The sequence below is a fragment of the Phacochoerus africanus genome, chromosome 1, assembly GCF_016906955.1.
Source record: "Phacochoerus africanus isolate WHEZ1 chromosome 1, ROS_Pafr_v1, whole genome shotgun sequence".
In the NCBI taxonomy this organism is placed as follows: domain Eukaryota; kingdom Metazoa; phylum Chordata; class Mammalia; order Artiodactyla; family Suidae; genus Phacochoerus; species Phacochoerus africanus.
In genome coordinates, this window is record NC_062544.1 from 171,078,383 (window position 1) to 171,093,030 (window position 14,648).

At 40.3% G+C, this 14,648-nt stretch overlaps 2 protein-coding genes across 2 annotated transcripts in view; one reads left to right on the plus strand and one right to left on the minus strand.

The window, feature by feature from the left end:
- Nucleotides 1-2,925: 2,925 nt before the first annotated feature.
- On the minus strand, nt 2,926-5,212 carry SERP1 (stress associated endoplasmic reticulum protein 1). The gene is made up of 3 exons (XM_047784641.1): nt 4,743-5,212; nt 4,386-4,461; nt 2,926-3,207 (listed from the first exon to the last, which is right to left on the minus strand). Exons 1-3 carry the CDS (start codon nt 4,824-4,826, stop codon nt 3,167-3,169), a joined length of 201 nt encoding a protein of 66 aa, XP_047640597.1. The 5' UTR covers nt 4,827-5,212; the 3' UTR covers nt 2,926-3,166.
- A 153-nt stretch (nt 5,213-5,365) lies between these two features.
- Nucleotides 5,366-14,648, plus strand: part of EIF2A (eukaryotic translation initiation factor 2A) — a 41,732-nt gene continuing 32,449 nt past the window's right edge. The window contains exons 1-2 of the mRNA XM_047784627.1: nt 5,366-5,501; nt 12,733-12,802. Coding sequence (XP_047640583.1) covers nt 5,474-5,501; nt 12,733-12,802 — 98 coding nt within the window. The 5' untranslated portion in view covers nt 5,366-5,473. The remainder of the gene's footprint in view (nt 5,502-12,732; nt 12,803-14,648) is intronic.

Below are 14,648 nucleotides of genomic sequence, written 5' to 3' on the forward strand. Positions count from 1 at the left end.
CATTTTCATTTTATTGTCTTTTTCCTCACTACTGGACAGAAAGATACCTGAGTACTGGGACTCTGTATTCACAGCTCTATCTTCAGAGCTGGAACATAAGTTTCCCAATAGTTACTGAATAAATGAAATTTTTGCTTATCTGTAAATCCAGGCAATCGGACTAAATTTCCCTTGTCTTCCCTTGTCACATGTTTATGATTCTGTGATATATATGAATTTACTTTGAATTATCTAAGTCCAGACAGTTGAATTTTCCCCTTCAGCTCATTTTCTAGCCTTTTATTGCTCATTAGCACTCTTTCCAAATTTGGACATTTTTGTCCTAACTCAACTTTAAGAAAAAGCAGTACAAACAGAAAGTGGAATTGTGTTTAGATAGGAAAGGTTTCTCTGAGGGAGTGATATAGAATTTGTTATTGAACCTAACTCCTCCTACCTCTTAAGGTTGTGATTCATGTTTTTTAAACGACAATTAAAAAAAAAACAAAACTAAAAAGGTAGGTAAAGGTACATCAAACTACAGAACATTTTCTAAATGGAAAATTTGACGATGACCTAAATTTTACAGATGCTAAAGCATAATTGAATTTTGTTGCTGAACTACCCAAGAACATAATCTGGTACCACATGATAGTCTACTCAGGAACCTCAGTGAGAAGAGCCATGGCCTTGCAGTTAAGTATATACATTTCTTTAATGTAAATCAAAGCCTATTACAATGCATTCTGTTACAATGAAAATCTTTACCTATTTTGGAAGCCCACTCAATTATTCTGAGCAACATTATATACAACCCAACAGGTACAATGAAATCATTGACAACTTCTTGAAACATTATAGCTAAATTACAGAGTAACTGGATAATGTGGATAACCCCAATAAAGTACTTATTCTCACATTGTGCTCAACATTAGATGATATATAAAATTCAACCCAGAAAGGGAGATCAAAAAAACCTGTGCTTTTTCCTTGAACCAGACTCAATGAGATGAGGGTAAATCCCAGGTGGGAAAGTATTTAATTTATTGTGCTTTTATATATTTTTCTTGTCATCTATTCCTAGTTATAAAACTTAATCTGTGCCTCTGGATACTTCTTTTAACTCAAGTATAACACATCAAGCGTTCTTTAAAATCATTTTCTATTAACTATAAAAAGTATACTCAGATAAGAACTCTATAAAATCATTTCCTTTTAGAAGGCATCAAATATTCAGGGAACTTTATTTTTAAAGAATAAATCAAGTAAGATATAGCTTTCATTAACCCAAACATGCATAATCCTTAATATAAAATGCACTCAATTGGTAATTACATACGAAATACAAAGGGAATGCAACTTTACATATGTAAAATGATTGTCCACTATACCAATTTACCAGCCAAATGAATAGACATTGTACATTAAAAAAAAAAACAAAACAAAAACCAACAACAAAAAAACACCTCAGCATCCTAAAGCCAATTGTCTATAGTAAACCACGGGAAATTCTGTTCTGATATGGAATGGTTTGACTCAAAACAAAGAATAAGGCACCTGCTATGAATTTAGAACAATAACTTTCATTTTTACAGTTAAAATAGAATTAGGTAATCAAGACACTTGTTTCAAAGGGGAAATAAGTACTTGGTTGACTTCCTGGGTGAGAAAGGCAGGTAACAATGCAGACAATAAAAACCTGCTGGCCCAAGGTCAGCTGATTCCTTTCTTATTCTAGAGTAGTCAAGTTCCCAAACATTTTTAACCACTCCTCTCCCTCATTCTCCCATATACTTAAGGGGTGTCAGAAGATCTGAGGTTTACACTGTGTATAAACTAGGTAGTAGATTTCCCTTCTGTTTCTCCTAAAACAGCTTATTTTAGAGATATCCTGAGGCAATTAACAAAGCAAACAAGCAGGCTTCTTTCCAATTCATTAACACAGACACTTCTCAGGCTTTTTTATGAAGTTATGGTTAAGCATTTAAATAGCCAATACCAGCAATTTTCAACAGTACCAGAAAACCCAGAGCCTGCCTTATCACTCACCCTTACCATTAATAAAAAGAAAGTTTGATCAATCATAACCTATAAAATCATACAACAAAGGGAAGACAAAAGATTGATCCTTATCAGGAAATCCATTTAATTTCACATGACACTTTAAGCTGATGTATCCAGTACCCTAACAATTTTAATCATAAATCAAGAAAAATCATTTCCAAACTAAGTGGAACGTTTCAGTTGATGTGCCTTTTTTGGTATTAAAAGTGCTATTAACATGCTAAGATGTGTTATGGCACACTTGACTCAACAGTGTCCTGATGAGGCATTGATTTTTAGTAGTATTTTCTCCCCAAAACGTCTAGCATAATAGACCCCTTTGATATATTAAAGTAATCCTGGTAAAATCGATGGAGATATAGACAAAGCTTCCCTGACTTTATTCCACAATGGTTATGTTTAAGGAAAGTGAACAAAATGCTCAACCAAGTTGTCTTCTTACGGCATCTTAGGTTAGTATAGTCACTCATGCAAAATCCAAGGTAGTGTAATAGAAATAATACTGTTAAATTAGATATTGTGGATCTAAGCATCTCCCTTTATATGAGGCATTTAGAAGCTTTTTAAAAATTTTAGGTGCTAAAAATTGTGGGAAAACTAGGCTAACTGTGGTTGTTCCATTTATAAGCACCTTATTACAGGACAGTTACATGGCCCTATAAGGGAGTGTGCTTTCAATTCAAGAGATAGTAATAAAGTGCCTAGCTATATAAAAACCATAGGATTCCAAATTTTAAATTATGCTAATTGCATTTACACATTAGGGCTAACAAAATCTAGACCCTGTCTACACATATTTAACCTAATTATCTGTATACTGTTCTAATAACCACATTAAAAAAAAATTTACTCTTTACTGACTGAATAAGTAGGGTCCACTACTGTAGCTTAATCAAATTTTATTGCTTTATTCATGTGGTGCTTTTGCAAGGCACTGTGGTATGGACTAGAAAACTTGGAATGACTTGTGAAGAAACCTTGGAATGACACATGAAGGATGATATGAAAAGTCATTCTGAGGCAGGATGCTTTACTGAATTGTTTTTAACCAGGGTATCAAACATCAGGAATGAGTTCAAGTTAAAATTCACAGGAGAATGGAAACATCTTAAGGTCAGTCACTTCACATGCCCATCCTGATACTTTGAATAATCTGGAAAATTGCTGTAAAGAGAAAGAGCAAGTATTAAAATATGCTTTGAATAAAATAGGCCTGGTAATTGACAAATATTAAGTTCAAGAATCCAAGAAAACTCTTATAATTACTTGCAAATGCTATGTAACTTCATAGCAGTGGGAAGAGAGGCCTACCTTAATAAAACAATTATTTTAAGTCTCAGCTTCCCTGAATTTTATCCTAAATGTCTAAAAGAGTTAGCAAATAAGCAGTGATTTTTAAAGTGCAATTAAAGCACCAAAACAAACAGGTTTTTTCTAACATAGACTTATTTTGGTTTTACCCTAGATATTAGGTGTGCTTGGCCTGTTATACATACACACTTCCTCATTCTCACAATACTGAAATTCAGTAATCTTTAGGTTATGTAAATTGCTTGGCTCTTGGCCATTTATCAGGAAAGCTTCCAATTGGTACGTTTAGCAGACAGGAAAAGTGAAATGTTTAAAACAAATCTCAGTAACTTTAAAATGTCAGAATGTGGAAAACAGAAACATTACTTCCGTATTAACAGCTTGCATACTAAAATAAAATAAATGAAGGGAGGAAAGACATCTATAATCCATTTGCAAAGGCAAGAGTCTACTCCTACAGAAGGCTGCCCTCATAACTAATTCTTCCTACCATATGTCAAACGTTTTTTTAAACTAAAAACATTTGTTTCACACATTAAATTGTCAATCAGCTACATTTCTTCTATAGTGAATCAATTCTTTGCATCAGGTTTACTTTTTTATAAGACGTAACCAATTTTGACATACAGACCTTAGATTTACGGAATACGTTAAATTAAGTTCGAACATCCACATGTACATGAAATTCCTAAGTTTCTCTTTTGCAAAGGTTGCAAAACATTCTAAATTCTTATTCCGGGAGGTGTTTTTGTTTCTTGTTTTGGTCTACATTTCTTCCAACTCGATCGTTACTAAGGACCTGACCTCCTTTTCTACTCTTCTGTGAACGCAAATCAAGCGGGGAGAAGTTTCTAGAGCACCACTCTCTGTGCATATGTGGGACAAGTAATTCGATTCAGATGAAACAGAATTATGCGGGGCTCCCAGCAGGTGGGTTGAGACTCCGCGGCAGGATTCACCACTGATGGGTCACCACGTCATCTCGAACCGTCATCCAACACCCTACCCGATGGTGGCTACAAAACACTTACCGGAACCACAAACAACAAAAATGAAGAGAGCCAATAACCAGGGTCCTACAGACGCCTTCTCTTCGGGAGCATTTCTCTGCAAAAAGGCAAATCCACGGTTTCCAATGCAAAAAAACCCAATCTGACCCTGGTATCCCACCGCCTGCATCCCGAGCCAGGTCGCTGGGTCCCCGCACCCCACAGGTCTCCCTGCGATCCCGAGCCGCCCACTCCGGCACCCACCTCCCAGAGTTCCCAACTTAGAGTCCAACTCGTGGCCTCCAGCCCGTGAGTCGGCCGGGTCTGGGAGGAGAGCTCGACGCGGCCCTGGAGCCCGGGCCTTGGCGGAACAGAGAGGGGCGCCCGCTCTTCCCTTACCGAGGTCTTGGCGACGTTGCCGCGCTGGGTGATGTTCTTGCTGTGCTTCTCGTTAGCCATACGGATCCGCTGCTTGGCGACCATCTTCGCGGCGCCACGACCTGCCCCGGTCACCCTTCGGCCTCGCTCGCTCGCCTGCCCTCGGGCCACCGAAACCCACACTCCACTCCCGGTGCCCGCGCCGCCGGAGCGAGTTGGCTCTCAGGCTGGGCGCTAGCTCTGGCCGCTGGGCCTGAGCGCTAGCCGGGCGCGGGCCACCGACTGACTGACCACTGACTGACGACGCTGGCCGAGCAAGGAGGGCGCGCCGAAGGAGGAGAGCAGGCCGCCGGGATATTCTCGCGCCGCTGCTCTGGCCGCTGCTGGAGCGTGGAGCGAGAGAGGAAGGAAATGCAACGCAACAACCGGACAGCGCAGCCCGTCGGCTCGAACTACTTCGGGTTCGGCTGCCAACGTCAGCACTGGGCGGGTTCCGCCTGCCGAGGAAGACGGAGAGGGAGGGGTGAAGACCGACGTACCGGCTCTAGCCCCGCCCCCTCACGCTCCGTAAATGGTAGCCCCAGAGCCGCCAGTGCGCGTTCAAGCTCTCCAACCGGAAGTGAGTTAGCCCCGAGGCTGGTGGCCCCGGAAACACCAGTTCGTGGTCTGCATGCCGGAGGAGACGTGTTGGGGCCGGGTTCGGCCCTCGTGAACTCTGACCCAGGCATAAGAGTTTCTCTTCCCGGGACAAGATGGCGCCGTCCGCGCCGCTCCTGACAGGTGAGTTCCGAGCAACCAAGGGAGTGCTTCTTCAGAGCAGTATTTTTTTGTGTCTTTTCCCTTTGGGACTACCCAAGGAGCCTCTGAGTTAGATTTACCTTTTCTTATTGGTTGTAGAAGAGCTGGAGGGCCTTTTGGATTTCTTGGTGTAGCGTGGCAATCGGAAGTGAGGCCCCCGCCTCTGGGCTCCAGCATTCCCCCTCCCTATTGCCCATCCATCATTATTCCCTGACACTACAAGGTCTACAGGAATAGAGGAAGGGGCTTAAGAACAGAGAGTGCTAGCGGGATTTATTGCCTTGGGTCTGCAGTACTGATGTAACACGTATGCTTACCAGGTTGCGACAGGCTTTGTTGACAGTGTGCAGACATTTAGCTCTGTAATAAGGCGGAAAAAGTAAACAAATGGCTCAGTCCAGTAGAATAACTAAACACATTAAATATATTTGAATTTAAGTAATACCAAATCCTGTACTCCTTGACTTTATGAAATTTGTAGGACTGAGTAGAGCAAGTGGACCTGTGGTGGTGTAGGCTTCCATTGGATTTCTGTGGTCTGGAGTGGTGGAAGTGAGCATTATAAAGTAGCAACGTTCAGATATTACAGGATTCCTGAGGTTTTGAAGCTGAAGTAGAGTTTACAATGTTGGAGAAGAAAATAAACTTAGTTTTGGACAATGTCTGCAATGACTCTGGATTAGAGTAATGATTGGCTGGGAGTCTCATATGAGCATCATCTTCTTTGAGAGGAGTTGGGAGGGAAAAGAAGGCTTTAATTAAGTTACCAATAACTTAATAACGTATGGAAGGGAAAAGAAGCAATTGAGAGAAAGGTGGTCTGCTTTTGAGGAAAGAGGTTATTTCCCCCAAGACTTGAAAGGAAGCTTAAAAAGCTTTTGCACTTTTTACCATTACATTTTGAAATCTTTGTTGCTAAACACTATGGCCATTCATATACAATCTGGCTACCACAGTTCATTCATCAAACATCCATCAAATACAGAGTTCCTGTTGTGGCTCAGGGGGTTAAAACCCAATGTAAGTGTCCATGAGGATGCATTGGACCCCTAGCCTGGGCACTTCCATATGCTGCAGGTGCGACCTTAAAAGAAAAAGAGAACATTTATCAAATACTAATTTGTTAGATAATATGCCAGACACATACTGTTTACAAAGTGTAATTACATAATTAAATGAATTTGTTTCTCTAGCATCATAAAGGCTAGAGAATAATTGTATGTTCCTCAATTTTGGAATACTAAATGCTTATTTGAACTTGAATTTAAAAATTAGCACATTGCAAATCTGATCCTTTTTCTTCCCTTTTAAAATCCTTACAGTGACTGCTTACAAGGTTAAATTCCATCCTGCTTAGCATAGCATAGCATATAGAACCCTTTATAAAATGCTCGGCATTCATTTTATTTCTGGCCATTCTATCCTATTTTGTTCCCCATCAATACTGAACTGCTTATAAAACCCTTGAATAACCTGTTTCCTCAGTCTAACACTACCCTCTTCCTCTTGATTTGGCTGATTTCCTTTTATTTTTGAAATTTTGTTTTAGACACCATTACTTTGTAAAATCTTTCCTTTGCCTAGGTAGTCATTCTCTCGCCAGGCAATTTTTGTGCCTCATATATACTTGGATTTTTTTTTCACTTATCACATAGGATAATTATCTGGTTGTTTAGGTGCTTTCCTCTCCTGCTATACTGTGAGCACCTTAAAGGCAGGGGCAGAGGCGTATTCCTCCCTGTCTTCTCAGTTCCAAGTACAGTGTCTGGTAAACAGTAGACACAATGTTTAATGGAGGAATAAATTAATGAAGGACAACTACTTTCTTTGTAGTCAGATTAACTAAGAGTGACACTTTTCTTACAGTGCTTAAAATCAAGGATGTTATAAGAGGTGAAAGGTTATCTGTCAATCTGCTTCTAGTGTTTTCGTATAGTGTCTTAGAGAACTTAAGTGGTTGGACATATAAGTAAAGTGGGAGTCAGGATTATATTCAATCATTCAACAACATTGTCCATTTTTCTTTCTCTAGAACACACTGATCAATCTTTTAAACATTCTTAGTATAGGTATTTCCGTCAACAATAGATGCATTTTCTTCCAAACCCTTTTTAAAAAACACGCTTGGAGTTCTCTCATGGCTCAGTGGGTTAAGGATCCAGCATTGTCACTTCTATGGCTCTGGTTATAGCTGTGGTGCAGGTTCCATCCCTGCCGTAGGAACTTCCAAATACCATGGACACAGCTGGAAAAAAACAAACAAACAAAAAAAACACAAAAATCTTAGACTCATGGGATTTGGGAGTTGTGAATAATTAGAAGATTATCTAGTAAATTTTACTAGTTATCACTTAATTGGAAATGACAAAAAGCTAAAGCAGGTGAAAAAGGGATTTAAAAAAAAAAGTCTCATGTAACTTTAAATCTCCTACTGTTACATCCAGCTGTTCACACAACTCCAAAAAATCTGTTTTTCTTTACTCCTAGGCTCTTGCTTTCTTTTTGATTAAATGTATTCTCAAGCTGATGTTCTAACTGGGAGCTCCAGGTTTACATCCAGCCATTTCAGCAGCCCCAAAGGAAAGTACACATCTGTGCCAATCTCAAGGCTAGCTGTCCTTGGCTTGGCTTGGCTCTTGCTCATCTTTGAATCAGTCAATTTTTAACCTGATTGCCGAGACCAAATTATATTCTCACCCCTAGATATTTCCCAAGGGAAAATTAAAGTCTCCTAAAAGGGAGGGACTGGATGCTAGGCAGATAAAATAGCAATAGCCCATTACACAAAACCCATATTGTCTAATCAGCTTGCCTAGTTGATTGAGATCATTGAGATAATAAAAATTGAGTCATTTACCCAAATTGATATATACAATTCAGTGGGTGTAGGGATTGGAAAAAGTATCATTCTGTAATGATCACTATATTCCTGGCATAGGACCGTTGTTTGTTGAAGCCCAGTAGTTTTCTCAGGCCAGTTAATTCAGGCCTAGAGCAATAAATGGTATGTGAGTACCTAGAAAGGCTAGTAAGTTTTAAAAAGATATTATGTAGATACCGTATTTAATGTAATTCTTGTTTTTAAACAGTTATTCTGTGTGAAACTCTGGCATTTGTTGTTTTAATAAAACAAAGTGATTGCATTCTAGATCTTTCTTTTCTTTTCTTTCTTTTTTTCTTTTTTTTTTTTTGGCTGCCCTGGGCATATGGAGTTCCCAGGCCAGGGGCCAGGGATCAGATCAGAGTCGAAGTTGCAACTCAAACCGCAGCTACAGCAAACCAGATCCTCAATCCACTGCACTGGGCCAGATCCTCAGTCCTCAATAGGAAGCTGCATCCCAGTGCTTCTAAGATGCCACCGATCCCATTGTGCTACAGCAGGAACGCCTAGATTTTTCTTTCTTTCTTTTCTTTTTTCTTTTGTCTTTTTAGGGCCACACTTGCGGCATATGGAGGTTCCCAGGCCAGGGGTTGAATCACAGCTGCAGCTGCAAGCCTACAGCACAGCCACAGCAACACCAGATCCAAGCTGCATCTGTGAGATCGCATCTTGCAGCAATGCCAGATCCCTAGCCCACTGAGAAAGGCCAGGGATTGAACCACATCCTCACAGATACTATGTCAGGTTCTTAAGGGTTAAGAACCCTTGTCAGGTTAAGGAGAAACTCTGGGCACATTTTAAAAGTGTACTGTGGCTTCATTAAGACTACACTGAGAATGAGTATGAGAATTCTCAAAGAGCTCTTAGTGAGTTAAATTGTCACTTCAGCTTGTGGGAGGGACCTCATTAGGCTAACAGAATTTTATGTAACCTAGCAATAATGTATAATCTAATGGCTATAAACTCCCTAGTCTGGGAACTTTTTTTTTTTTTTTTGTCTTTTTGCTATTTCTTGGGCCGCTCCCGAGGCATATGGAGGTTCCCAGGCTAGGGGTCGAATCGGAGCTGTAGCCACCAGCCTATGCCAGAGCCACAGCAACGCAGGATCCGAGCCACGTCTGCAACCTACACCACAGCTCACAGCAATGCCGGATCCTTAACCCACTGAGCAAGCGCAGGGATCGAAACCCCAACCTCATGGTTCCTAGTTGGATTCATTAACCACTGCGCCACGACGGGAACTCCTTTTTTTTTTTTTTTTTTTTTTGAGCTGTAGCCACTGGCCTATGCCACAGCCACAGCAACACAGGATCCGCGCTGTGACTGCTACCTACACCACAGCTCATGGCAATGCCAGATTCTTAACTCACTGAGCGAGGCCAGGGATCAAACCTGCATCCTCATGGTTGCTAGTTGGTTTCGTTAACCACTGAGCCATGACAGGAACTCCTGGGAAATTCATTTTTTATTAATGCCTCAGTAATATTTCCTGTAGTATTGTGGCAATGTCAGTTCTTAACCTACTGCATCACAAGTCAACTTCCAGTAATGGCCTGTTTTTTTCTAAATTATAGTATATCTGGAATTCCTGTCGTGGCTCAGTGGTTAATGAATCTGACTAGGAACCATGAGGTTGTGGGTTCAATCCCTGGCCTTGCTCAGTGGGTTAAGGATCCGGCGTTGCCGTGAGCTGTGGTGTAGGTCACAGATGCGGCTTGGATCTGGCATTGTTGTGGCTCTGGTGTAGGCCGGTGGCTACAGCTCCAATTAGACCACTAGCCTGGGAACCTCCATATGCCACAGGAGCAGCCCAAGAAATGGAAAAAAGACAAATAAATAAATTATAATGTATCATTGCAGTAGATGACAAGAAAGAGCACAGCTTTGCCTGTGTAGTAAGAGAATTTTGATGCAGTACTTGACCTTAGCCAAAAGGCCAAGAAACAAGAATTTCTGATGTGGTGCAGCGAATTAAGAATCTGACTGCAGTGGCTAAAGTTGCTGTGGAGGTGCAGGTTTGATCCCCATCCCAGTGCAGTGGATTAAAGTATGTAGCATTGCTGCAGCATAGGTTGCAGCTGCAGCTTGCATTCAATCCCTGGCATAGGAACTTCCATATGCTGTGGGTGCGGCCACAAAGAAAATAAAATTTCTGATGCTAAAGAATTAAACGTCATACTTTTCAAACCTTCTAGGAAAACATTTTCTGGCATAAAATGTTTTCTGAAAGTATTAGAGATTTTTAGAATAAGTACCTTCAGTGTTTTGTTCAAGGTGTAGCAGTAGACTGAGCTCCTTTGAAATCATTATCTTGAGTGCAGCAATGGACTCATTTTTTAAGATCCCAGATGCCCAGCACGTAGAGTCTCATAGATGGTGGTATGAGGAGTTTAGATTTTGATATATGAAAACAGTTTGCTGGACTCCATTCTATTCAAGCAAGGGCAAACTATCCACAACAGTGTAGTGGACTCAGTCTAGTATATGAGGAAATGTGGTATCTGGTTGTATTCTTGTGGATGTCTGACAAGATAACTCATCATTCAATTATGTGTTTACTTATTTTTCATCTCCACTAGAATGGAAGCTCCAGGAGTGCATAGCTTTTTATCTTGTCAGTAGTTCTTTTACTTTCATTCTAACTTTAAATTTTGTTTTCAATATCTGAAAATTGAGCTAGTTAATTTATAGGTAGAAAATCGATATGAAACTGTCCCTTGTGAAGGGAAAGGAAATAGAAGTCAAAGTTGAACCCAAGAATGGGCCCTCTCTACCAGCTTTGCTGCTGAAGAGTGGGAGATTTGTAAATAGCTGGCAGAAAAGGAAGCTGCATGTGAAACTGTCTGTAGCCATGGGCTTAGTAAAACTTTTTTCTTTAGCTCTTAGACTGTTGCTGCTAGCAAGAATTCTAGCTGATAAAATAATAACCCATCACCAACTCCAGTCAGTTTTTTCTCTGGAATATTGAACACATTTTCTGCTTTCCATATCCACTGCCCTAGTCCAGGTTTCTATAATCCCTCCTGTGGAACTCCTGCAGAACCATCTTGAGTAGTCTCTTCACATCTACCCTTACTTCTGGTTCACTGTGTCTGCACTGTACAACTTGACCTTTTCAGAATGTAAATCTGGTATTTAAAATCTGCCTGAAACTTTTTGAAGTTTGCCACCATTCTTAGTTTACAGACCATTGCTTAACTTAGGCCCCAAGATCCTGCTTGGTCTGAGTCCTAGTTTCTTCACCAGATCCATTTCCTTCCAGCCACACAGGCCTTCTTTCCATTCCTCTGATGCTGTCATCTCTCTTGCCATGGAGTTTTTGCATTTGTTACTGTTCTTGCTTGTTAACTACTATTCATCTTTCACATCTTGCCACTCAAATGACTTAGTCAAGGATGCTTTCCTTAACCTTCCATTATTAGATCAGAACATCTTTTTTTTTTGTCTTTTTGCCTTTTCTTGAGCCGCTCCCGTGGCATGTAGAGGTTCCCAGGCTAGAGGTCAAATCGGAGCTGTAGCTGTTGGCCTATGCCAGAGCCACAGCAACGCGGGATCTGAGCCACGTCTGCAACCTATACCACAGCTCACGGCAACACCGGATCCCTAACCTACTGAACAAGGCCAGGGATCGAACCTGCAACCTCATGGTTCCTAGTCAGATTCGTTAACCACTGAGCCACGACGGGAACGCCAGATCTATATGTTTTGAAAATGAGATTAGAAAATAATGTGAAGACATGCTACCAGAATTACTTTTTTCCATTTGAATGAAGGAATATTAATATGAATGTTGTATCTCAGTGCACATGCACTGATTTATTGAAGTAGTCTCCTTAGAGACTAAGTGAATATGTTTTAGAAAAAAAGAAATAAGAGGGCTATTTCCTGTCTTAGTTTAGGCTGCTGTGATGAAGCACCACATACTAGGTAGCTTACCAACAACAGAAACAGAAATTTCTTACAGTTTCAGAGACTGAAAGTCTGAGACCAGGCTGCCAAAATGGTCAGGATGTGGGGAGGACCCTCTTATTTATTGACTGCCAATTTGTTGTATCCTCGCATAAGCTGTGCTCTTCTTATAAGGGAACTAAGCCCATTCATGAGGACTCCACTTTTGAAATCTAATATCCCCTAAAAGTCTCCACCTCCAAGAACCGTCACATTGGGCCTAGGGTTCCCACGTGAGGATTTTGCGGAGACACAAAATTTCCATTGCATTCCCTACTTATTCCTCAGCAGATATATGATTTTACTTATAAGGATGAGGAAAATGTGCCCTTTTAACGCAAATGTTCTAAAGTAATGGTAGTTCTTTTCATTTTCTTTCTTTAGTCCGAGGATCAGAAGGACTGTACCTGGTGAACGGACCACCACATTTTACAGAAAGCACAGTGTTTCCAAGGTATGGTTTATTTTATCAAGTAATGTTGCAGAGAACTACATAATACATCTAAATCATTTTTGTTATATTCTGAACAAGAAAGAAAAAGAACCGATAAGCTAGTTTCTGGGGACATATCATAATATTAACAGAAGACAGAAATAATGCATATTCTCTATCAAGAAAGATGATTTTCGCATTTGAAAATAATAGTTTAAGCATGTTTAAAAGAAAAGGTGTAGACAACACTGTAGAGTTCATGCCTCCAACTTAGAAGAATTTTGTCTTAGGGAATGAGGAAAAATTTGCAGTATGATAGCCGAACCACTGCCTGTAATCTTCATTAAATTATAGAATTAGAAAGGCAGAGAGGGAGTTCCTGTCGTGGCTCAGTGGAAATGAATCTGACTAGCATCCATTAGGATGCAGGTTCAATCCCTGGCCTCACTCAGTGGGTTAACATTCCAGCGTTGCCATGAGCTATGGTGTAGGTCACAGACATGGCTCAGATCTGGTGTTGCTGTGGCTATGGCATAGGCCAGCAGCTACAGCTCAGATTTGACCCCTAGCCTGGGAGCTTCCATATGCTGTGGATGTGGCCCTTAAACGACAAAAAGACACACACAAAAAAGGCAAAGAAATGAAGAAATATGAAAAATATATGTATATACATGTAAATATGTAGCTAGATACATATTTTTTCCAAAAAGAAACAATGAAATGGTAAACCAAAAACTAATAAAAGTGATTATCAGGGAGTTCCCTGGTGGCTCAGTGGGTTAAGGATCCAGTGTCACTGCTATGGCTCAGGAACTTCTGCATGCTGTGGGTGCAGCCAGAAAAAAAAAAAAGTGATTATCTGTAGAAGGAAAGAGAATTATAGGATGGAGGATATTAGTCTGTAAATGGTCGTTGATATATATATCGTTTTGTCTTTGCCCATGTAATTGTTTAAATTTTTTAATTGTTTATTTATTTATTGGCCACACCCCATGGCGTGCTGAAGTTCTTGAGCCAAGAATAGAACCTGTGCCACAGCAGTGACAAGGCCAGGTCCTTAACCTACTGAGCCACCAGGGAGCTCCTAAAATAATACTTAAATGGAAAATGGGAACAAGTGAATCTAGTTTTATATTAAGTTGGTGACAACCATATGATGTGCAAAATCCTTGAATGCATTCAGTAGTTTTATTATTAACAGAAAATTGATATTGTCCTTTTAAGTCCATTGCAGGGTAAAACAGATAAATAATTATACTAATGCCACAAGGTTTTCAGCATAAGAGCAAAGGTGTTCCCTTGTGGCAAAGCAGGTTAATGATCTGACTTGTCACTGCTGTGGCTTGGGTCACTACAGTCGTGTGGATTTGATCCCTGACCTTGGAATTTCCACATGCAACAGGCACACCAAAAAATAAAAATAAAAAATAATAGTGAAGGGGGTGTAAACTTGCATGTATCAATATGAATTAATAATTTCCTTTCACAGAAATATTTGTGCTTCCTAGTTCTATCCACTGGAAAGGTCTAGAGGCATTGATAACCTAGTAGCAGTAAATACTCCTGCCTCACCAGATTTAAACACCATTCTTAACCAAAAGGAATCAGTTCCTTGGAAGAGTGTCCAACTCCAAGTATAGAACAAAAAATGTATGAATTGAGCAGATGCATCTTATGTCAGAAATTGAGAAAGTTTTAAAAGATTAACGGGATTTTGCCAAATGGTCACAGGTTTCAGCCTGAAGGGATTCATACCAGCCTTAGATAGGACTGTTTGAACATTAAGAAGAATAGTGAGTTCCACATTGAAGTAGTTGCTTGGGCATTTGACTTGAGAAAGTAAAACAGCTCTGTGGACTCTTGTGTA

Bases quoted from the DNA above. Each gene is read 5' to 3' on its own strand.
- SERP1 (XM_047784641.1), bottom strand. From the start codon at position 4,826: ATGGTCGCCAAGCAGCGGATCCGTATGGCTAACGAGAAGCACAGCAAG. The intron at 4,462-4,742 runs GTAAGGGAAGAG...GCCTTTTTGCAG, and splicing joins GCAACGTCGCCAAGACCTCG to AGAAATGCTCCCGAAGAGAA. The intron at 3,208-4,385 runs GTAAGTGTTTTG...TTCTCTTTACAG, and splicing joins TTTTGTTGTTTGTGGTTCCG to CAATTTTCCAGATTATTCAA.